Source organism: Apteryx mantelli, chromosome 31 (genome assembly GCF_036417845.1).
Source record: "Apteryx mantelli isolate bAptMan1 chromosome 31, bAptMan1.hap1, whole genome shotgun sequence".
Classification (NCBI taxonomy): domain Eukaryota; kingdom Metazoa; phylum Chordata; class Aves; order Apterygiformes; family Apterygidae; genus Apteryx; species Apteryx mantelli.
Window position 1 is genome coordinate 797,323 of NC_090008.1, and position 20,954 is coordinate 818,276.

The window sequence follows — 20,954 nt, forward strand, 5'->3', positions numbered from 1 at the left end:
GGGGAAAGGCTCCCGGGACGCAGCACCCCCTGCCCTGACACACGCTGCCAGCAAGCGAGGTCGGGGTGCGGCACCGAACAGGGCCCCGGGGGGGTGGGGGGGGCAGCAAGAAGAGCAACCCCTTCCCCTGCAGACTTACACCCCCAAACCCGGTCCGCTTTCCTGGCTGAAGGCCTTCGCGGGAGACCTGACGCTCCGCAGGCTCAGGGCTCCCCGGAGCCAGCAGGCAGCAAGAGGAACGCGCGGGCTTCAGCGACACGCACGCTCGCAGGAGCCAGGAAGATGCCTTCATACTCAGCGCCTAATGCAATAAATACAAGAAGCAGCCAAAAAGCTCTGGTAGATACTTGGCCGAGCAGCTCTGAGAGCTGCTCCCCCCCCCCCCCCCACGGGTGCAAGCAGGCAGTCAAGCACCATCCAGTGGCCAAAATAAGAGTTCACAGAGCACAGTGTTTTGCTGAAGCTGTGATTGTGCAAAGTACTTTCCCCCCCTCCGACTTCCCAGCATTTTTAACTCCCAAGTTCCTTTTCAGTGGATTTTCCCAAGCACTTACATCTGTAAACATTAAGACTCGGCTGGGGAAGTATAATTCAGGAAGGAGACCAAAACACAGTGGTTTCCTGAAAGTGATAACAGGTATTCCAGGAAAACACAGGAAAGTATCAGTATCTTGGAGTCTTAAAGCAGGGAACAGTGTTACGATAAAGCTGGACACACCAGCACACCTAGCGAGCTAAGCCACTCTTACTTCTTTCTGCAAACTGAAGAGTTCAGGGTCCTCTTAGCCCTTAAAAATGTCCTGATAAATTTGGAAAGTTAAACATTTCAGCTCAAGCACAAAATGTTTAAAGCTCCTCTCCTAGGTGGGCAGTGTTAAGAGTATCTCGTGAATTTTTTGGCTAAGATGAAAAGCTTCCAGATGGCACCAGAAGCTCTCCCTGCCTTTTCCGATGGGGCCATTTAGTAGAACCAGTTGCTGGGAGTGTGACCTGCACTTTTACCTACGGCACTGCATCAGTGTGCAGGAGAGGGTAAGGAAAGAAGCGTGCCTGCACCATCGTCACTGCCAGCGAGAGCAGTTACAATACCCGGACGCAAGGGGTTGTCAAGGAGGAGCACGCAGCTATTCACCAGCCCTTTGTACTGTATTCCCTGTGCCAGGAGCAGCAGACGAGCAATATCCTGCATGCGGAGGCTGGAAGCAGCAAGGGTTGACCACTCCCACCCCAGGAGAACCGAGGTTTCGTGTTGCAGCCCGGCTCTGCCAGCGCAGATGAAGGCGCGATTAGGGACTGCTCTATTCCGGAGCACATTCCAAAGAGTGGTTGTGATGTCTCGTCTTGCAGTGGAGGATACAAGCTTACTGGCTTCCTTTTGCCCCCTATAAAGCAGATTCATCTCAGGGTACCAGATAAGAGACCAGCAGCAAAAGGCACTACTTATGATTTACAGCATTTCAAGGGGAAAAAGAAAAAACCCAGAGTCCACATCATTTTTACAATTATTTCTCCTTTGTTACAACAAACCAGAAATACAAGATTCCATTGAAACTGGAACAGTTCACAGAATGGCTGAACTTAAAACTTCAGGACAGAGGGAGGAGCAGACCCCTTCTCAACTTCCAAAACCAATCTGGGTTAAGTGCACACAGAGTTGGTCTGATTTGAAGATTCAGTTTTGGTTACACTGAAAGGTAACAGCGTTCATTAGCAAACGAATTTTGGACCCCGTGTTTTAAAGAGACAGTTCTACCATGATTTTCTTTCACAGGTGTAATTTTATGTTCCTACTTCCAATTTCTTTAAATAAACATTTGCTCTTTTCCAGATCAGTATACAGAAACCACTGGTGCCATCCATTCAAAACACGATACAACAGAAATTCAAACTTTATCTAAAAGAAGAAAAAAAAGCAAACCAAAAAAGCCTTCAACCTGAAAGTCCTCTGCACTACTTTTTAACAGAATGCTAGCTATCAACAGAGAGGAACTTTTGGTACGAAACAAGAAGCTTGGCAATGTCTACAGAGGAGCACTATACCTAAAACCCGACTTGACTGTTAGCCCTGCTGGGAGGAGTTTTGGTAGGCTTGCTTCAGAAGGATCAAAACAAAACTGCAGGTGTAGGACTTGACCATTCAGTCACACTAAGGGATAACACCTATCCCAAAATGTAACCATGAAGTGTAATAGGCACAAACACGTGATCCCACACCTTATATTCAGCACCAGCGAGCACTTCACCTAAAGCAGCACAGACTGTGGCATGCATGCAGCGTTTCCCTTCATGCGCGCTAAAAGAACCTTAGTGACCAGTGCCGCCTGGTTGGAGCCTTGGACACATGCCAGCATTGATGTCAGTGGATTAACTGCAACAGATCTGTCACATTCTTGTTTGGAGTAGTTAGGAAAAAAATATAAAAAAAGAAATAATCAAAAAAAGTTTCATACAACACATAGTATCAAAGTGTTAGAGGAACACACTAAAGTCTGATCTCTTGGTAGAACAGGGTCGCTCCCTATTCCTGCAGGTCCTTCCAGCACGAATCAGGGTTTCCATTTTTAGCTTATGGGTATTGACATACACACTAATTTTGACAACAGTCTCTCAGAACAACCTTCAGTCATTTGTTTCTGGGTCTGTCTGAGCCATGTAAGCATCCAGCTCAGCATCGAGGTGTCCTTTTGTTTTAGACATGTAAGCATCTAATTGGTTGTCCAGCTGCTCCTTGGTCAACGCAGGACGTGCCGATCCTCTTCCTCGTCCTCTGCCTCTGCCACGACCTCCAAAGCCCCCTCTTCCCCGGCCTGCCATGCCACGACCTTACAGTGAGACAAGATGACAGTTACATACTACACCACACAGAGCCTCAGGGTCTGGCACAGCTATATTCCTCCGGAAGAGCTACAGCAGTCACTCCTCAGCGCCTGCACATCACAGCACACTTGCCAGTGCTGCTTCAGCATCTCTGAGCTCAAGTCATATGCAGCACCGCTTAAGCAGCTCCCCCACAGCCTGCCTCCAAAGCCTGGGCAGTGCAGTTTCTGCTGAGTTAAAGTTGCTCTCCAGGCTGCTTCTGTTTCAATCTAGAAACCCAAATGGACATTTGATCCACAACTATCTGCTACGCTCTCAGCTCATGCTACCATCTCACCTGCTTGTATTCCACTTCCACCTACGCTTTGCATGTTTTTTTCTTTCTGGTGGAATGCACTAGTCATCCAATGCCTTCAGACCCGTGGGACAGATACAAGTTTTTGGCAAAGCGGTAATGCTCCCAACTAGTACAGGCAAACTTACTACAAATACCTCAAATTTAGAGCCAGTTTCAGACTACTTCTGAAGTAGAATAGCAAGAGACCACATTGATGAGTATTCATTCATCAGGCTAAGAAATACAGCTAAAGCTACAAACCAAAATTTTTGAGGGAGAGACAGGTTCCTGAAGACTGCTCTAACTCCTAGAAACATTTGGCCGATCTCAAAGTCACACAACTTTTGCTTAACAGAAAGAGCATTTGGCTGATGTTCTAATCAAACATCTGTGCAAAGCATTAACAATCTTAGCATCAACAGCTGTCTCCTGTACTTCCTCCTGTATGCCTAGTTTACTCTGATCCTTCTCTGTCGTTGTTGACAGTGAAGAGTTTATTTACCCAAGACTTGCTTCATATCAATGAAAACTTAAATTTGAAGTCTGAAATTGAATCATCATAGAGGAAGCTGCTCACTGGCATGTAGGGGTTTAGGTTCTCTCCTCTATTAGTTCTCCCCATCACTCACCAGTTATTTTAAAAGCCTTATGGTTTACAAAGGCTAGACATAATTTGCTCTTTCAAATGCGAGAAGACAGTGCAGTCTTCAGTTCATGAAAATACTCTGTCTCTACTACTATTCAAAGCATCCAAGCAGCTACAGTGCTATCTGCAGGAGTGGACAACTTCACTGATACTCCCCAAAACCCCTCTGGCAACAGTGAAACAGTTAAGGATCTCATTTAGGCACAAGGCTTGCTAAAATGTTTCAGAAGAGGAAGCCTTCCTTTAGTACTACACTGAACACCACTTCAAGAATGGAGGGGTTTTAAGTCTGCACGTACTTACATATGCTAACCTGAAACAGGAAGATAAGAATTAAAACTTATTCCGACTTATTCAGCAGCAATGCCCTCACTCCTGAAGTTTGTGCTCACTAACCTCTGCCACCGAGTCCTCCACGGCCCATGGCTCCTCTGCCTAGACCACCTCTTCCAGGGCCACCACGACCTCTAATGCCACCTCTTCTCAGGCCCATCCTTGGGGATATACCACGTCCTCCCCGAAGCAGACTCTGACCTTCAACAGAGTAAAGAAATTCAAGTTAGGCAAAGAAATTATTTTTAACACTGAGCAAGTCATTGTATTAATCAATGCTTAGAAGGCAACAGAATCAGAGTCAAGCTGTAAAAAAAAAAAGACGGTATCACTGTCTGCTCACACATGAGCAGCTACAATTCAGCTACGGTACTGACCTCTGAGTGGGATTCCTCCTCTCAGCAGAGCTCTTGCTCCACGCCCACCACGCATGGCTCCTCGTGGCAAGCCTCTCTGCCCCATAGATATTCCTCTTCCTCCCATGGCTCCACGAGCAAGCGGTCCCGCTGGTCGGCCTAACCGTGCCTGAATGTTACTTTTACCGAGGCGCTGCTTTAAGCTCTTCTGGAATAGAAGATTTTTAAGGAACAGGAAAGTCATGCAGCAATCCCAGACTTACAGTGTAAACAGCATAGCAAGAAGCGTCACAGATCAGCAATAAGTCCGTGTGCGTGTATAACTACAGGGTCACCACCTCTCCACAATATACTCAAGTCTCAAAGGGAAGACAATCAAACCCGCTTAGGGAGGGATAATCTGTGAAGGTCAGAGAACAAAGACCTTTCCTGGAAGAAGCTCGCAACTTAAAAGGAAATATTTTTCTCCATTTTTAGCAGTGCTGCCCAGTCCAAATCAAAGCAGACACTTAATCCACAAGGCAGCCTAATAATGCTTTTTGCTGGAAGGTTACAGTATCAGCGATTAGCTCAAGTAAGCCTCTGAGATAGAAAGTAACTACCACCCCTACTGCAGAACAAGCCTAACCTACCTCTCCAGAGCTGGTGACATCTGTGCAGCCAAATGCCACGACCATCAGCCCCACTGACCTACTGCTACAACCCTTTCTTGGCTGGCTTCCACAAAGACTAACAGACAGCTAGGAAATGCATGAACTTTTCCACATGTTTTAAAGAGAAAACTCTATACAGGAGGAAGTCATCCTCACCAAAGCAACAGCATAATAATGATCTTGGCTTGTGCAGCTTTTACAGTGGAGTTTGTGTCCCGTATGCCCAGCCACCACAGGCTCCATTCCACAGGCAGAGCTGGCTTACCTTGGGACACTGTAGCTGCTCCTGGCCTCAACTGCCTGTACCAGAACTGCTGCAGGAATACCTCAACTGCCAATTTAAATCTCAGTTTGTTAACATACCCTGGTACCAGCAACCTGGTCTGTCTTTGCATGGCAGGCTATGGTTTCTGTAGCAACTGCTGAACCCCACAAAGAGCTTCCCCTGAAGCACGTGGGAACCTTTATGGTTGTCTCCAGAACAAGAGCTCTTGGTCCAAAGAAGTTAAAGCAACACGGATCAGTCTTTTACCACAGGTTTCAAGACTCACTTAAATTGACTGCTTGACAGCTTTACAAGCCCAGTTGACCCAAGTCTGTGAACAGCTGAACTGGTCCCTCTAAGAGCAGTATCTTCTGTAGCAGTAATAGGATTTAAGATTCACTGCCTCAGAGCTTAGACATTCATTCACTTTTCCAACAGCTGCAGCAGACAAAGATGTTAGCATCTCTTTTGCCCAGCTGAGCTGGCAGAATGGAACTGGAAAGTATGTTTATGTTCCAAATCCAGTTCTTAGTTTACATCACTTACCATAGCAGTTTAAGATAAGCTGCTGGACTTTGCACTGGAAGAACCTAAGAGCGCTTGCCTTTCTGCTTTACTAGAAGTGCTCAGCATGGTAGCATCTTGGTCTGCTCCAGCTACTAAGCAAATGCACGTCTAGAACCACAGCAAGTATAAAAGCTTTTAGATAAAAAACACAGCAGGCATACATAAACACATATGCACGCAGATGTGGAAGATGCAGAACACAAACCCACAAAGCCAGCACAAGCAGTGCTCCACAGCAGTTTGAAGAAGTACTTTTCTGAAGCACAGGTGACCCAGCTCTGAAATCAATGCTCCCCTACACTTCTGGATGTAGCGCACCCAAAGGCAGCAAAAAAAAAAGCTCCCGGTGATACCATGTATATTACTTGTGGAAAAACAAATCATGCACTACATCAACTTCCAAAGCAGCTTGCGATCGTCAAAGGACGACCCAACATTAACTGGATTTCCCCACAAGGCCCTTCCATAGTCCTCCCTTGCAACTGGGCAGAATTCAGGGCAGCATTTAATCCTAGAAGATCATGAAAGTACACCCACGCCAGACGGGCTAATGAAACAGGTAGCAGAGCTAAGCCCAAAGGTTAGTTCTTTCCTGTTCTTCCATAGCACCTCAATTTAGCAAGCAGTCACTTTACACTATAAACCCAGTTTAACTTACCACTTGTGACATTCTTTCTTAAGGTTTCAACAGATTTTTTTTTTTAAAACAGAAAATCATTTAGACTATCCATTTACACAGCTTTTGTTTACAAACTCTGTAAGGATAACTGGCACCGCAGTCTGGTTTTTCCAACAGAAGTCTCAAAAGATCTTAGAACGCAGTTATATTCCTCTTTATCACAGAGCCCCCAGTGCTAGCATGTGTGGCAGATTTAAGTATTCCAGCTATTCGATGAAGCAGCTCAGCTAAAAACCTTCCAGGGCTTTCTCCTGGTGTGCTAGATAACATAGAAAATTGCATTTAACTACTACTGTAGTCAAGTCATGCAGTGCTGCCATTTAAACTCAGTACACAGCTGCGTACCACTACCCTGCAGGTTTCAATTTGCACATACATTTCCAGCGAATCATTCCAACTCTTCCATTTAAACAGGTTTACAACTTGCAACAATCCTTTCAGTCTCACAATGAACGAACTCTAGTAAAACAGCTAACTCTTCTGTATGTTATTTTTAATTATTGCTGTAGCATGGTATTGCCCACCTCAACCGCCTCCCCCATCTTCCCTAAGTCCAGAGCTATGGACAAGCACATTGAGTACAGCAGAGGAATCAAAGGCGTTTGTTTTCTGTTCTACAGACAAAAGCCAATATGAGGGCCACACAGTAACCTGCAGTACTAATCACCAAAATATGGAATGATAAAACACTTTTATATAAGGAGAATGTTGCACTATTCCTTAATTTAAGTGAGCCCTGAATTCTAGTATGCACGAGCAATCAAAATCAGAGTTTGTTCATCTGGTCCTTGCAGCCAGCTGTTATCAAGGGAGTGCACCAAGAGAGGGTGGTGTTGGGGATGGGAGCAACCAGCCTCAACTGGATAGTAAGTACTGGAAACAATCTGCAGCAATTGTAGCTGCAGCTAGATTGAGAGGTGAAGCACTCAGCAGATCCAGAAACTCAGAATGAGAACATTTCTCTGAAAAAATAGAGAGGAGATATGAACAGCCAGCACAAAAATGATTAACTCAGTAATATTAACCATAAGATACAAAGCACTACTTATCTTAAGCAAAAATGGAATTTTCTGTTAGCCCCTTATGTCTCATCTTTAACTTTCAGGGACATTTTCCAAAATCCACCATATCCTGAAAAGCCATCAGCTGGCGACAGGCATCATCAACTGGCTGCACTAGAATATGATACTTTCTCTCACCTGTTTAAGTTTCAAAGCAGCCTGGACAGAAGGTCTATTCTCCATCTGCTGGGCCAGTCTTCTGTTTCTGGCACTGGCTAGCTGCTGCTGCTGCTGCATGGTAGCCCGAATATTCACTGGCATCGGCTGTTTGTTCTTCAGCATGTTAGTAAAGCTTCAAGGTCGAATAAAATGGGTGTTTAAATAAAGCTTTATTACACACATTTATTGGCATTTCATGGTTCTCAAGACTGGATCTCCAGATCCCATGAACCTTATGTAAAGAGTGGTACTTAGGTCACATCATATGCGAGTTACGTATTTCTTGTTTTCCACAAATGTGCAAGAACTGGAAACTTAGAAATGATGTGTATTAATTCAGAAGTGATAAAGTTTTAGGTTACTGATTTTAGAAATGGAAGAAGGAATGAAAACAAGCAATAAGCAGAGATGACCATGACAGATGAGAGAGGACACTGCAAAGAAGTAGAAAAGCAAACTGAAATCTGACTGCAAAATCCAAAATAACCTCAAGGAGTTTAGAAAACTATTTAAAGACTCAATGCCAGAAGACAGTTTTATAAAAGACACTGCCCTGAGAACAGACTGGTATGCCTCTGGCACACCACGGAAGTGGTGCCATAAGAAACACCACCATCTGAGGGTACTCATTTATAAAAAACAGTTCATTTGCCAATTTCTTTGGTACATGAAGAATCTGCTGCCTTTAAGAGCTATAGGGATTAGAACATACAACAAGATGGTAAGCTTCCTTAGCAGCAACCCAGCAGCTTTCTACTGCGTCCTGGAAGCTACCCAAGACAGCAAAATAAAGCTCTACAGAATGAGTAATATGGACTGACCAAACCACAACAGGCAAACAGGCATTCACTGCACTGCACCTCACTATTCCTCTTTCCAGGATAAAAGCCAAGCACTGATTCAGACTAAATCTCACTGCAGCACTTGCTGGAACAGGAACTGCATACAAATGGTTCATTTTTCCCTGGCTTAATGATATTAACATAGTTAATCCAAGAGTGATTAGTGAGAAAATGAAATATAACTGAAGCACCACTGTTAGTTGTCACTGTAGAACCACAAAAAGCTTAATGGCGTGGAAAAGCAGAAGGATATTCAACAGAAGTAAAGAAATCAGCACCAAGAAAAGAGAGAGATGGAGATGGAGCAAAGCATTTGCCTCTTACAAGGCCCCAAACATTGTTAAAGGGTCTTTGGGCTTGTTTAATGGCCGGCTGCATGCCTCTTACAGGCCAGACCACATGCACGTGTGTCTGCCTCGGACAAAGCAGCAGGCCTACTGCAGCTTAGGTAACATGCTACCATACTGCAGCGTCAGCTATATAAATGTAAAAACATGTGGAAGAAAAAGGGAGGGTGCGAGGTTTCTCTTTTTTGTTATAACACATCCCACCATATTTATGTGTTGAATAGTTTAATATTAACTGCTATGGATAAATTTCTCCAAAACAATTGCCCTTTTAACCTTGTGTACCACATCTGTTGCAGTTTAAGACAGAGGTGCATAGCCATCTGCTTGTTTTAGTGAGGTTAAAACAGGGCAGAAACCACGTTGGTTTTTGGAAACCAGACAGTGATAATTAAGTAAAAAATTTCTTATGAGCTGAAGCTGCTGTTGGCTTCCTCACCGCTCGTTCAGAGACATCTTGGTGGTGCTCTTTAGCACAACCTTCGGTGCTGACTGTGCAGCCATCTTCAGATCAAGAGAATCTGCAAAACACGAGAGCCCGATTTAAAAAACAGCAGGAGAACTCACATTTACTTGGTTAAACATTCAAAAACCTGCATTCCGTTTCAGGTTCTTTTGTGGAGAGAGCCAAGAACTTGGCAAATAACACTCTATTGATGCTTTTCTCAAGTTTCCTAGGCCATTATCATGATATGGTAAGCTTAATAGACTAACAAGCTATGCTATCTCATCCCTTATTAAATAGTCTTCTTTTCAGAAAGGGAAGATTTGCCATTGGCAGGAATAACACTGCAGAAATAGTTCATCAGCAGCCAAGATGGCACCCAAACATCTTGCTTGGTACTGCACCTAGTGACACTTCTACAGCTTCTAAGCAGTTAGCATCAATAAAACAGAAAAATGGGGTTTCCATCTTAAACAGATGCATACCATGCATTTGGTAATAAAATTCAAAGCTTATCTGAAGACTCCTTTTCCTACAGAAGACCTATATACTTTCAAAATATTACAGTCACATCCCCTCTTACTACCTTAAGATTGCCACAGCTGGGCTGGACAGGGTCACCCGTATGTTTGTGCAATTACTTCAGCTTCCGAGTATGTGATACTCTAATAGGCAGCTCACCAGCGGTCACAATGCGGCTCTCTAATACGAAATCTTGTCACGCTGCTCGTGAAAGCAGCAAAGGGATTTAAACTCAGCTGTTATTATCTTTGGATCAGAGCGCAAGTTTTAGCGGTGATGACTACAACTTAAAACGCTACGGACTACAGCTCAAACCCGCTAGCTGTTCAAATCAGTGCCTCATTTTTATAATTAGTAATGCATCTAGCGCTTAGATGACTAGGGAAAGCACTTATTCTCAAACTACCAGTAACAAATAAAATTTTTACGATGTTCCACAGTCCACTCAGCTATAAATTGAGCTAATAATCTGCTGCACCACTTTCTCCTCCCCCCCCCCCACCCCGAGGGATGGGGGCAAAGAGGTGTCTCAAAAAAAGCCTTTTTCCCCTGCCCACACAAACTCCACAGTGCAGGTGGCGGAGAAACTCCGCTGACAGGTGCCCACCGAGCAGCCGGGGCGGACGGCACCCGCCGAGCACCAGGCCCGGGGAGCAGGGCGAGGCCTGGCCCTGCCGGTCCGGCCCCATCCGAGCCACCTTGCGAGGCCCCAGGCGGCGAGCTCAGGGCAAAGCACCGCATTTCCCCCACACGCGGCGGGGACCCACCGCCTGAGGCCACCCCGCGGCCCCCCGCCTCCCCTCAGAGAGACGAACGGCCCCGGGCTCCGCCGCAGAGGCCCCGGACAGATCCGGCCGCTCTTACCGAAGCAGACGGTCGCCAGGTCTCCGGTAGGGGCTGTCTGGATAGCTGACGGGTGCGTGGGTGGGGTGCGGGGCTCGCTCCGGTCCCCTCCGCCCGCTCCCGCCGCACTCGAGCGCCCGCGACAAAATGGCGGCGGCAGCAGCCGCAGCGCCCTCCCTTTTCCCCCTCTACCGCCCGCGCCGAGCCGGGCAAAATGGCGGCGGCAGGGCGCAGGGCGCAGGCGTCGGGCCGCGCGCGTGACCACGCCCCCGCCGGCAGGGGGCGGGGACGATCTGCTGACGCAATCACCGCCCCCCTCGGCCATTGGTGCCCTGAGGCGCGGAGGGAGGGGCCTCGGGGAGGGGGCGGGGCCACGGCGGGGGCGGTGGGGCCAGCGGGAGGCGCGGGCTGGCGGCAGGCTGAGGCCGGCGGCGCGGCGCGGCGCGGCCCGTCCCGCTCCGTCGAAGCCGGGCGCCGTTTTCACACCCCTCCGCGGCCGTGGCACGTGTGGGGCGGGAGCCCCAGGGGCCCTGCCCGCCTCCCCCGCCCCGGGGGGGGGGGTGCACGGATGCCCCGCCGGGCCGCCCCAGGGTGGGGGCGCGGGGGGGGTGAAGACCCCCGAGGGGGCCCACGGGATGCTCCCGCCGCCCTCCCTCCATCCCTCCCTCCCGCTCCTGCCGCCCCGCGCTGCCAGACCCGGCGTGTGGGGGGTCCCCGGCGGGAGGGGAAGGGAACCTCGACCCCCCCCCTCCATGGGGGCACAATGCCAGCGAGTCCCAGCCCACGGACACCCCCCCCCCCAATGCCCCAATCCCGGTGCCCCCCACGCCGCCCCCATCCCGGCAACCAAGGAGGTGACCACACGCCGCCAGCCGGGTCGCTGCCTTTATTGCGGAGCTGGATGCCGGCGGGATGCTCCGGGAGCGAGGGGGTGCGGAGGGGTGGGGGTTGCGGTGGGGGGGGGGGAAGCTCCGCGTTTCGTGGGGGGGGGGGGGGGCCGGACGGGGCGGCCCGGCTCAGGCGTTCTCCCAGAAGAAGGTGTTGCAGGCCACGGTGAGGGCGGCCACCAGCACCACGTACTCCTGGAAATCCACCTCCCCGTCGCCGTTCTCGTCCAGGTCCTGCATGATCTTCTCCACGGCGCCCGCGTCCTTCTGCGTCTGCGGAGGAAGGGGCAGAGGGCGAGCGTCGGGGCTCGGCGAACCCCCCCGGAGGCGCCCGGGCGGCCCGCGCGGCCCGCGCCGGCCCCTACCTCCAGGAAGCAGCCCAGCTCGCTCTGCAGCAGCTCCTTGAGCTCCTTCTTGCTCAGCTTGTACTTGTCGCCCTCCTTGCCCGAGTAGTGGTGGAAGACGTTGATGAGCGTCTCCATGGCCCCCTCCAGCTGCGACGCCATGGCTCCGAGTGCGCCCGGCTGCGGCCGCCCGGGCACCTTAAATAAGCTCCAAGCCCCCTCCCTCCGGGAGGATCCGATGGCCGCAGCTGGACAGCCCGGCTGGCACCGCCGGGACGTGCCGCGGGGGCCGGCGCGCGGGGTGCCCGCTCCAGCTCCGGCCCCGGCTCCGGTGGCCTTTGCACCCCGCGGATTTGGCGGCACGGATGCCAGGAGCTCCGCGTCCCCCCTGCGCTGCTAAACCTCCGTCCCTAATTGCCCCCCGTGCCTGAAATGGGATGAGCCGGGCGCTGCCCGGAGCGAGGTGCCGGGTGCGGGGGGGGGGGGGGCACATCCATGCATCCATGCACGCCGCGGGGGGCAGCGGGGACCCCCCACCCCAGCCGGCTTCGCCCGCCGGGTCCGGCACCTGGCGGGGATCCCCCATCCGTTGGCCCCCTGGCTGCCGGCCCCCGGGGTATCCGGTGTCCTCGGAGCCGGCCGCGGCTGGGGGGGGCCGGCGGGGGCTATCGGGTGACGCAGCCCTGGCCCCTCGGGGCCGCCCGGCCCCCGCGCGCAAAAAGGCCTTTTGTTAAATTAAAAAAAAAGCCCCACTATCCCTGCTGGAAAGGTTGCTGCAGCAACCGCGGGGGCCAAGAAACCGGATTCCCCGGCTGGCATCAGCGGGACCGATAATCCCGGCTCTCGTTACGGGCCAGCGTCCGCGCGGGAACGGCCCCGGAGCGGGCACCGGGCGCCCCGGGCTGCCGGGTGGGTGCTGCCTGCGCCGGCACCGGGCGCCGGGGCCCTCGCCTTTTCGCAAGAGCCGGGTGGTGCCGGGCTCTTTATCCCAGATTCCGATCCTCGTTGGGAGCTAATTATATCCTGCTCCCTCCGTCCCGCCTCCCGCTTCCACCATGCGCCACGGCCTCCGGCTTCCTGTCCCTGCGGTTGCGCAAGGTGGGGAAATGGGAGAGATCCCGCCGTTTCCGAAGCCCGGCGCGGGGGCGGAGGGGAGGGAGGAGGCGGTGGGGTTCCCGCCGGACCCCCGGCCGCCTCGCAGCCCCGGGGGTCTTGGAAGCGGCGGAGGGGAGCGGGATCCGCTTGGCGCACGCGCGCGGCCGCGCGTCTCCGTGCATCCTGCGTCCGTCCGGCTACGCCGTGCGGTGCAAAAAACCCCCTTTGCGGCGAGGGCAAACGGCGGCCGGACGCGCCGCGCCGGCCTCTGATCCCGGCTTCCCGGGGCGCGCCGCCGTGGCGAAAGCACGCCCGACATGTCCGCACTGGCGGGCGCCCCGGACGAGCTCTTACCAAACCGGGAGCAGCGGGGGACGTGCCAGCGGGTTTACACACACCTTGGAACAGGTTCCAGCCTCTGCGACTCCCCTGCTCTCCAGTTAAACCAGTTGCTCCAGTTGCTGGTGCCGGGGCTGGGCCCATCTCGTCTCCCCGGCCCACGGGCTGCGCGCGGAGGAGGCTCGCGGGGAGCTTTTCCGAAGGCACCGGCGTGCCACGGCCTCCGGGAAGGGGCTCGGATGCAGGGGGCCGCCGGCCCTGGGATGCTCTGCTCCGGCGGTCCCGGGAGCAGCCGCTGCTCCCGGCCCGGCTCCGGGGTGGCCGCGGCGGCTGCTCCCGCCTGGCCCCCATCCCGGCACCCCGAATTCCAGGGCCGGCACGTCATGGTCCCGCCTGGCACCCGGGGCCGGTGACTCACCCCCGGGCTGTCCCCGTCCCCGACCCCGCCGGGCCTGACTCACCCCGGCGCTTCCCCAAAGCCGGTGCCCGTGTCCCGACGTGGGGCTCAGCGGAAGTCCCGGCTCCGGCCGCTGCCGTCACCCCGGGGCAGAGGGACAGGCCGGATGGGACCGCAGGAAACCAATTCCTGCCCCGTGAGCTGGTGCCGCGGGCGGGTGGGGACCGGGATGCTCCGTGCGGGCAGGAGCCTCCTATCCCCGTGCCCAGGCGGAGTGAGTGCGTCAGGGCTCAGCGAAACCGGGCTGGCCCCAGCGGGGGCGTCCCCTGGGCCGGGGTCCCCGGAGCGCCTCCGGCAACCGCGGAGGCATCGGCGGCAGCCCACCCGGCTTTCCCGGCGGATGCCACCTCGGCACGGCCCGGTCGCCTCCATCCCCTGCCGGGACGATGCCGGGGCCTGGGGGTGGCCGGGCGTTTCGGCGGCGGGTGCCCACGTCCCGCTCCTGTGGGAACGGCCCTTCCGGAGTGGGGACCCGCTCCGGCTCCTGCGCCAGGTGGAAACCGGCCAGGGCTATCATGTTAAAAATATATGATGATTAAAGGAAAACACTCGGGCAATTCCCACCCCCTAATTAATTTGGATTAATTAATTTTTTACAAAGCCCACTATTAATAGGGATGATGTCAGCGGGCGGCTGAGTCACCACTCTCACTTGGCGCGGGTCGAGCTCGCCCGGGTCCGCGGCGGCGGTGCCGAGGCCGGGCTGCGGGAGCCGGCTCCGGGGGCGAGGGGACGGGAGCAGGAAGATCCGGGCCGCGGTGCTGCGTTCGGGCCCCCGGAGCAGCCCGCTCCGTGTCGGAGCAGAGCCCGGGCTGCGCTCGGTGCACGTGTGGTTTAATGCTCCCCAAAAAGGTGCCGTTTGGGAGCGAGTGGCGGCTTTCGGCCGTGCTGAGCCGAGCTCTCCCGGCGAGGTGGCGTGGGCGCCCGGATCTGCCGGCAGGTGCCGAGCTCCCGGGGCCGCGGTCCCATCCGGCTCTGCCGGCCGCGTCGGGGCCTGGCGGGATTGCAGCAGCGCCGTGGACTTGGGACCCTGCCTGCTCCGGGAGGAGGGAGGAGACGGCGGAGGGGGGCTGGCTCCGCTGCCGGGCGGTGTCCGTGCGTCCGGCCGCTGCGGGAAACCCTACACTCCGGGCTGGGAACAAAGCGCCGCGCTCTGCCCGGCTGCACTGCCGCCGCGCGTAAAACCCCGCGGGGGGCCGCGGCCGCCCGCAGCGCTCTGCCCGCCGCCGAGCGGGGTAAGTAGGGTGCGCTGCCCCGGCCGAGCGGCGCGGCAGCGCCCCGGCCCCCCCCCCCCCCCCCCACCGGGATCCCCCCCGGCCCCTTCCCGCTGCCCCCACGTGCAGAGGGGCCCCCGAACGGCTCCGACCCCTCGCTGCGCCGGCAGAGCCCCTCTCCGGAGCGTTTGGTCTGCGCGGCATGATCCCGCTCAGCCTCGCGGGGGCCGGCAGGAGCTGGGCTGAGACCTCGCAAACTCGTTGCACCTGGGGAAAGGGAAAAGGCCCCGTTCTGCCCCCCACCTCTTGCCCAAACCCGACTCCGGCCAGCCGGCCGCCCTCCCCGGCGGCACCGCGCGCCCCCCACCTCCGGCTCCGACCCGCCGCCGGCTCCTCTCGCCCCGCAGCCCGTGCGCCATGGCCGCGGCGGAGCTGACGGAGGTGGAGAGGGCCATCGAGAAGATCGTCGCCGTCTTCCTGAGCCACGCGGCGGAGCGGGGCCGCGCGGGCGCGCTGACGGCTGCCGGCTTCGAGGAGCTGCTGCGGCTCGAGCTGCCCAACCTTGCCAAGGTGACGCGCGGGGCGGCCGGGCGCGGGGTTCCCCGGGGCGGGCGCTTCCCGGGATTTGCAAGCCGGCGGGGAGGGAGGAAGGAAAAAGCAAAAGCAAAAGCGCTTCGTGCCCGGCCGCGCCGACCTCGGCCCTCCGTCCCCGCAGGACGCCCCGTCCCTGAACGCCAGGATGCGGGAGCTGCACGGGAGCGGTGACGGAGAGCTGCAGTTCGGCGACTACTGGCGGCTCCTCGGGGAGGTGGCCAGGAGCATCCGCAGGGATGGAGCTGGCAGCAGGACGTGACGGCCCCGGCGGGGGCACCCGGCCGCACCGCCCAGCGCGGCCCTAATAAACGAGGTTTTCCTGGAGCACCGGCGTCGCCTGGGTTATTAGCGGGGGCTAACGGGTGGGGGGGGTCGCGCCGTGTCGGGGAGGGGGGGGGAACTGCCCTCCCGCTGCCGTTCCCAGCGCCAGCCCGGCTCCCCGCCGGAATCATGGCGCAGGATGGGGGCAGCGGGGCCGTTCCCACGCGCGGCCGTGCCGTGCCGTGCCGTGCCGTGCCGTGCCGAGGCTCCGCGGGGAGCAGCGGAGGTGGCCGGGAAGGAGGCGTTTCCCGGCCCCACGCTGGCGCGGGGCCAGGCTCCGAAACGCGACGCCTTGCCCCACGCCGCAGCCGGCGGCGCGCAGGGAGCTGCCGCTCACGCCTCCCCGCCGTATAAAACCCCGGCGCGGCGCAGCCCGGCCCGCGCACGCCCCGGCCAGCCCGCCGAGCAGGTAAGCGGCCCCGCGCCGGGCTCCGCCGCCCCGGGGGGCCCCGCCGCCCCCGGCCGACCCGACGTCCCCCCCGCCGGGACGCGTCCCGGCAGCTCGCCGCGTCCCTCTCCCGCGCCCGGCCCTTGCCGGGACTCGCTCCCCAGCGCCGCGCCGGGGCGAAACCCTCCCCGGGGCCGAGCGCTGAGGCTGGTTTTCTCCCCCCCTCCCCGGCCGGACCCCAGGATCCCGCGCGGACCCGTTGGAGAAGGCACCGCAGGCAGGACCCCGCCGCCGCCACCACCGAGGAGCTATCGATCCGCCGGGAGCAGCATGGGCCAGTGCAACTGCCGCAAGAAGCGCAAGGTTGCTGTACACCGCCGCGGCACGGCCCCGGGCACAGGGGGGTGCGGAGCAAGCCGGGAGGCTCCCGGACGGAGCCGGGTGCCCGCGGAGGGGCTACTCCGGCGGGGGGGGGGGGGGGGCGGATGCTGCCCCGGCGCCGGGCTCGCGGCTGCTTGAAGGCTCTGGGAACCAGGCGGCTTTCTGCAGCCGGCGCCTTCGGAGCCCGGCTCGCTCTTTGCAAACTCTCCGAGGATCCCGAAGGGCAGAAAGCCTCCTGCTTTCCTCGGCTTTCAAACGGGAGGCGCCTCCCTGCGCGCCGGGGCGATGGGCATGCCAGGCCCCGGCTCTGGCGCAGGATCCAGCCCCAGCTCTGGTTTGCTCCGGGACAAGGTGCCGAAGATTGCTGGTTCCTTCTTAATGGGCACCTCCTGATGTGGTTAAATGGTGTTTAAAGGGGAAACCGCGGCGCCAAGTGAATCACCATCGTTTGGCTTCGGCTAATTAGCACCGGTGTCCGGGGAGCCCTGGCCGAGCCGCGCGCCGGGGGTGAGGGCAGGGACCGGCCCCGGCTCTCCGGGAGGGAGCCGGGATGGCAGGGAGCGGACCGCGGCCCCGACCCCGGCCCGGCGGCCGCCCGGGCACTGACTCACGCCTCCCGCCGCCGCTTGTGCAAACGAGAGGAAGAACCAGTCGGGACGGCGGCGGCGCCCCGTGGGTGTAGCGCCCGGGGGACGCCGGGGCGGCAGGTCCTGCCGGGGCGAGCGGCCTCGCGGGGAGGAGCAGATAGGAGGCAGTGCCACATCTGTACGGGGTATCACATCTGTATGGGGCATCACATCTGGACAGAGGGGCATAGCACCTGCATGGGCTGGGTCACAGCTGCATGGGCTGGGTCACAGCTGTATGGAGGGGTATCACATCTGTATGGAGGGGTATCACATCTGTATGGGGGTATCACGTCTGTATGGGGCGTACTGCAGCTGTATGGGGCTTGCATGTTGGGATGGCACATCTGTATGGTGGGATGGTGCATCTGTATGGTGGGATGTCACATCTGCATGGTGGGATGGCACATCTGTATGGAGCGGTAGCACATCTGCACGGCGGGTATCGCGTCCCCGCGGTGCTGTCCCCTCCGTGCGGGGCTGCCGGCTCACCGGCTCCCCCCCCCCCCCACCCCCGCGCAGGACTGCCAGGAGCTCACCGACGTGGAGCGGGCCATCGAGACTGTCATCAACCAGTTCCACTGCTACGCGGTGAAGGGCCAGAAGGAGTACCTGACCCCCAACGAGCTGCGCGAGCTGGTGGTGCAGAAGCTGCCCCACCTGGGCAAGGTAAAGGCGGCGCCGGCGGGGGGCCGGGGCGGGCGGGCGGGCGGGGGGGCCGCCGGCTCCCTGCGCCCCACTGACGCCCCTTCCGCCGCCCCGCAGTGCGTGGGGCCCCTGGATGAGAAGATCGAGTGCATGGGCGACCCCGACGAGGCCAAGCTGGAGTTCGGCGAGTACTGGGACATGATGGGCGACGCGGCCAAGGGCTGCCGGAGGAAGTAGAGGGCGCCGGGGACGGGAAGGCGCGCGAGGCCGCCGGCTCCGCACCGAGATGCTGCCGGCCCCGCCGGGCTGCGCGCGGGACCGGGCAGCGCCGCTCCGCGCAGGCTCGTCCCCTCCCGCGGCCCCGGCCGGGGCGCCTGGGTCTCCCCTCTGGCTCCGTCCCTCCCCTCTGCCGCCTCTCCGTCCCGTCAGGAATCGTCCTTCCCATCGCCAGCTCTGGCCCCGCCGCGGCGGAGGGAGGTGTGAAGGGTTCCTGGCCCCGGCCCTGGAGCTGCCCGTCTCCGTCCTTTCCTCCAGGGCCCCTGCCCCCGGGGTGCTCCCGGCTCTGCTCCCCCAAAGCCCTCCGACTCGCACCCGAAAGCCTCCGGTTGCAGGTTGCCGGCCCGGAGCGGCGCCGCAACAGGAGCTCGGCCCCGGCCCGGAGCCTCCTTCCCGCCCCGGCACGCTCCGGCCTGAGCCCGGCTGTGCCGCCGGCTGGGAGCCGGGCCGCGTGTGCCGCCGCTGCCCCGCGCCTGCCCACGAAGGTTCAGGATGCGGCGCCGAGGTGCTGGCTGCGCGGCGCTCCCCCGCCTGCCCCTCGCCGCGGCCTCCCCGGCCGGCGGCTTCTTACCAGCTCGCATCACTTGCAACCATTTTTGTATAAATTAATAAAGGAAAACATGGGAAAAGACAGTGCTGGGCAGCCTTGTTTGTCCTCCTTCGTGTGAGCGGGATGGGGGGGGAGCACGGAGGGACAGAGGCTGCAGCCGGTCCAGCTCTGAGCATTGCTTGCTGCCTGGCCTCATGGCCGCGCTGGCTCCTGCATGGAGCGTGAGGGTGCACAGTGCTGCAGGTGTGCACAGGGTGCTGCAGGTGTGCACAGGGTGCTGCAAGTGTGCACAGGATGCGGTGGGTGTGTGCAGGATGCTGCAAGTGTGCACGGTGCTGCAGGTGTGCACAGGGTGCAGTGGGTGTACACTGGACAACGCAAGCGTGCACGGTGCTGAAGGTGTGCGCAGGACGCTGCAAGTGTGCACGGTGCTGCAGGTGTGCACAGGGTGCTGTGGGTGTGCATGGTGCTGCGAGGGCACTGCCGTGCAGCAGGTGTGCATGATGCTGCAGGTGTGCGGGGTGCTGCAGGTGTGCGTGGTGCAGCGGGTGTGCGTGGTGCAGCGGGTGTGCGGGGTGCAGCAGGTGTGCGGGGTGCTGCAGGTGTGCATGATGCTGCAGGTGTGCAGGGTGCTGCAGGTGCGCGTGGTGCAGCGGGTGTGCGGGGTGCTGCAGGTGCGCATGGTGCTGCAGGTGTGCGTGGTGCAGCAGGTGTGCATGGTGCAGCGGGTGTGCGGGGTGCAGCAGGTGTGCGTGGTGCAGCAGGTGTGCGTGGTGCAGCGGGTGTGCGGGGTGCAGCAGGTGTGCGGGGTGCTGCAGGTGTGCATGATGCTGCAGGTGTGCAGGGTGCTGCAGGTGCGCGTGGTGCAGCGGGTGTGCGGGGTGCTGCAGGTGCGCATGGTGCTGCAGGTGTGCGTGGTGCAGCAGGTGTGCATGGTGCAGCGGGTGTGCGGGGTGCAGCAGGTGTGCATGGTGCTGCAGGTGTGCGGGGTGCTGCAGGTGCGCATGGTGCAGCGGGTGTGCGGGGTGCAGCGGTTGTGCGTGGTGCAGCGGGTGTGCAGGGTGCCCGGTCCCCGTGGCCAGCCCCAGCCCGGTGGGTCCCCTCCTGCGGGGCCGTGCCGAGCCGGCGCCTCGGCGGGTGCCCCCGTGCCGGGCTGCGGGAGCTCGGAGGAGACCCAATCCTGGGCTCAGAAAGACTCGTGTGCCACAACGCCAACGGTGAGATCTGCTGGGATCCTCCAGGAAAGCCTGGGATTCTGTGCGATGGCCCCCAGTCCCCCGCATCGGGCCGAGCCAGGGTTGGCGTGCGGCAGCATTCGTCGAAGGAAAAATAGAGCCCAAACCCGGACGCGAGGCGACGAAAGCTGCGGCAGCGCCGGCAAGGGGAGGGCGGCAGGCGCCACGGCCGCCGCGGCAGCGCCGGCACGGAGACTCGGTCGCGGAACGTCTTCTGCCGCCTCTCACCTTGGGGTGGATTTCACAACGAGAATGACTATTTATTGTTCCTGCCTTGGAAATAAATACATGGAAATTAAGCAGAAAGGTGTGGTGTGCATTTAATTAGAGGCAGGAAATGTGTCAAATGATTGGAGCGACGGGAGGGGAAAGGGGGGCCGGACTCCTGGGCCCTCGTCCCGCTCTGGGCAGGGAGCCCCGGGGTGCAATCGGGCCGTGGGAGTGGGGACTCCTGGGCCCTCGGTCTGGTTTGGCGACTGCTCCCCGGGGTGGACGGCGATTCCTGCGGCGTGAGCCAGCCGCGATAAGTATCTGTTGTATCTGGGAAGTCCTGGGAGGCGGCAGGACGGCTCAGCCCACGCCGGGGCGGCCGGTGCCCCCTCGGGAATTGCTCCAGCCGCGGCCGCCCCACGCGGGGGGAAACGCGGAGAAGCCCCGGCTCTGTGCAGAGCCGGGCTCCCCGGCACAACATCCCCCCAAAGACCCCCGAAAGCCAGGATTTGGCGTC

The 20,954-nt window shown here is 58.3% G+C and overlaps 3 protein-coding genes across 5 annotated transcripts; 1 reads left to right on the forward strand and 2 right to left on the reverse strand.

Moving 5' to 3' along the window:
- Positions 1-1,490: 1,490 nt before the first annotated feature.
- CHTOP (chromatin target of PRMT1) lies at positions 1,491-11,063 on the reverse strand. Of its 2 annotated transcripts, none has more exons than XM_067313181.1 (6): positions 10,894-11,063; positions 9,502-9,583; positions 7,853-8,006; positions 4,511-4,694; positions 4,197-4,334; positions 1,491-2,822 (listed from the first exon to the last, which is right to left on the reverse strand). In XM_067313181.1, exons 2-6 carry the CDS (start codon positions 9,564-9,566, stop codon positions 2,620-2,622), a joined length of 744 nt encoding a protein of 247 aa, XP_067169282.1. In that variant the 5' UTR covers positions 9,567-9,583; positions 10,894-11,063; the 3' UTR covers positions 1,491-2,619. The 2 variants fall into 2 exon arrangements, with proteins under 2 accessions (XP_067169282.1, XP_013797915.1); XM_013942461.2 differs by having other exon boundaries at positions 4,511-4,697; positions 10,894-11,062.
- Positions 11,064-11,880: 817 nt separating this feature from the next.
- Positions 11,881-12,585, reverse strand: S100A1 (S100 calcium binding protein A1). The gene is made up of 2 exons (XM_067313238.1): positions 12,125-12,585; positions 11,881-12,032 (listed from the first exon to the last, which is right to left on the reverse strand). The coding sequence occupies exons 1-2, from the start codon at positions 12,263-12,265 to the stop codon at positions 11,889-11,891; spliced, it is 285 nt and encodes a 94-aa protein (XP_067169339.1). The 5' UTR covers positions 12,266-12,585; the 3' UTR covers positions 11,881-11,888.
- Positions 12,586-14,955: 2,370 nt separating this feature from the next.
- LOC136994610 (protein S100-A14-like) lies at positions 14,956-19,075 on the forward strand. Of its 2 annotated transcripts, none has more exons than XR_010886625.1 (4): positions 14,956-15,229; positions 15,616-15,778; positions 15,924-16,115; positions 16,754-16,831. XR_010886625.1 is itself a non-coding variant. In XM_067313287.1 (4 exons), the coding sequence occupies exons 2-4, from the start codon at positions 16,842-16,844 to the stop codon at positions 18,401-18,403; spliced, it is 300 nt and encodes a 99-aa protein (XP_067169388.1). In that variant the 5' UTR covers positions 16,080-16,143; positions 16,754-16,841; the 3' UTR covers positions 18,404-19,075. The 2 variants fall into 2 exon arrangements, 1 of the variants encoding a protein (XP_067169388.1); XM_067313287.1 differs by lacking the exons at positions 14,956-15,229; positions 15,616-15,778 and adding exons at positions 18,041-18,187; positions 18,284-19,075 and having other exon boundaries at positions 16,080-16,143; positions 16,754-16,874.
- The last annotated feature ends 1,879 nt before the right edge of the window (positions 19,076-20,954 follow it).

Coding starts and splice junctions, on each gene's coding strand:
- S100A1 (XM_067313238.1), bottom strand. CDS start 12,265: ATGGCGTCGCAGCTGGAGGGGGCCATGGAGACGCTCATCAACGTCTTC. Junction 12,033..12,124: donor AGCTGGGCTGCTTCCTGGAG/GTAGGGGCCGGC, acceptor CTTCCTCCGCAG/ACGCAGAAGGACGCGGGCGC.
- LOC136994610 (XM_067313287.1), top strand. CDS start 16,842: ATGGGCCAGTGCAACTGCCGCAAGAAGCGCAAG. Junction 16,875..18,040: donor ACTGCCGCAAGAAGCGCAAG/GTTGCTGTACAC, acceptor ACCCCCGCGCAG/GACTGCCAGGAGCTCACCGA. Junction 18,188..18,283: donor AGCTGCCCCACCTGGGCAAG/GTAAAGGCGGCG, acceptor GCCGCCCCGCAG/TGCGTGGGGCCCCTGGATGA.
- CHTOP (XM_013942461.2), bottom strand. CDS start 9,566: ATGGCTGCACAGTCAGCACCGAAGGTTGTGCTAAAGAGCACCACCAAG. Junction 4,335..4,510: donor AGGAGGAATCCCACTCAGAG/GTCAGTACCGTA, acceptor ACTCTGTTGAAG/GTCAGAGTCTGCTTCGGGGA. Junction 2,823..4,196: donor TGGAGGACTCGGTGGCAGAG/GTTAGTGAGCAC, acceptor TCTCACTGTAAG/GTCGTGGCATGGCAGGCCGG.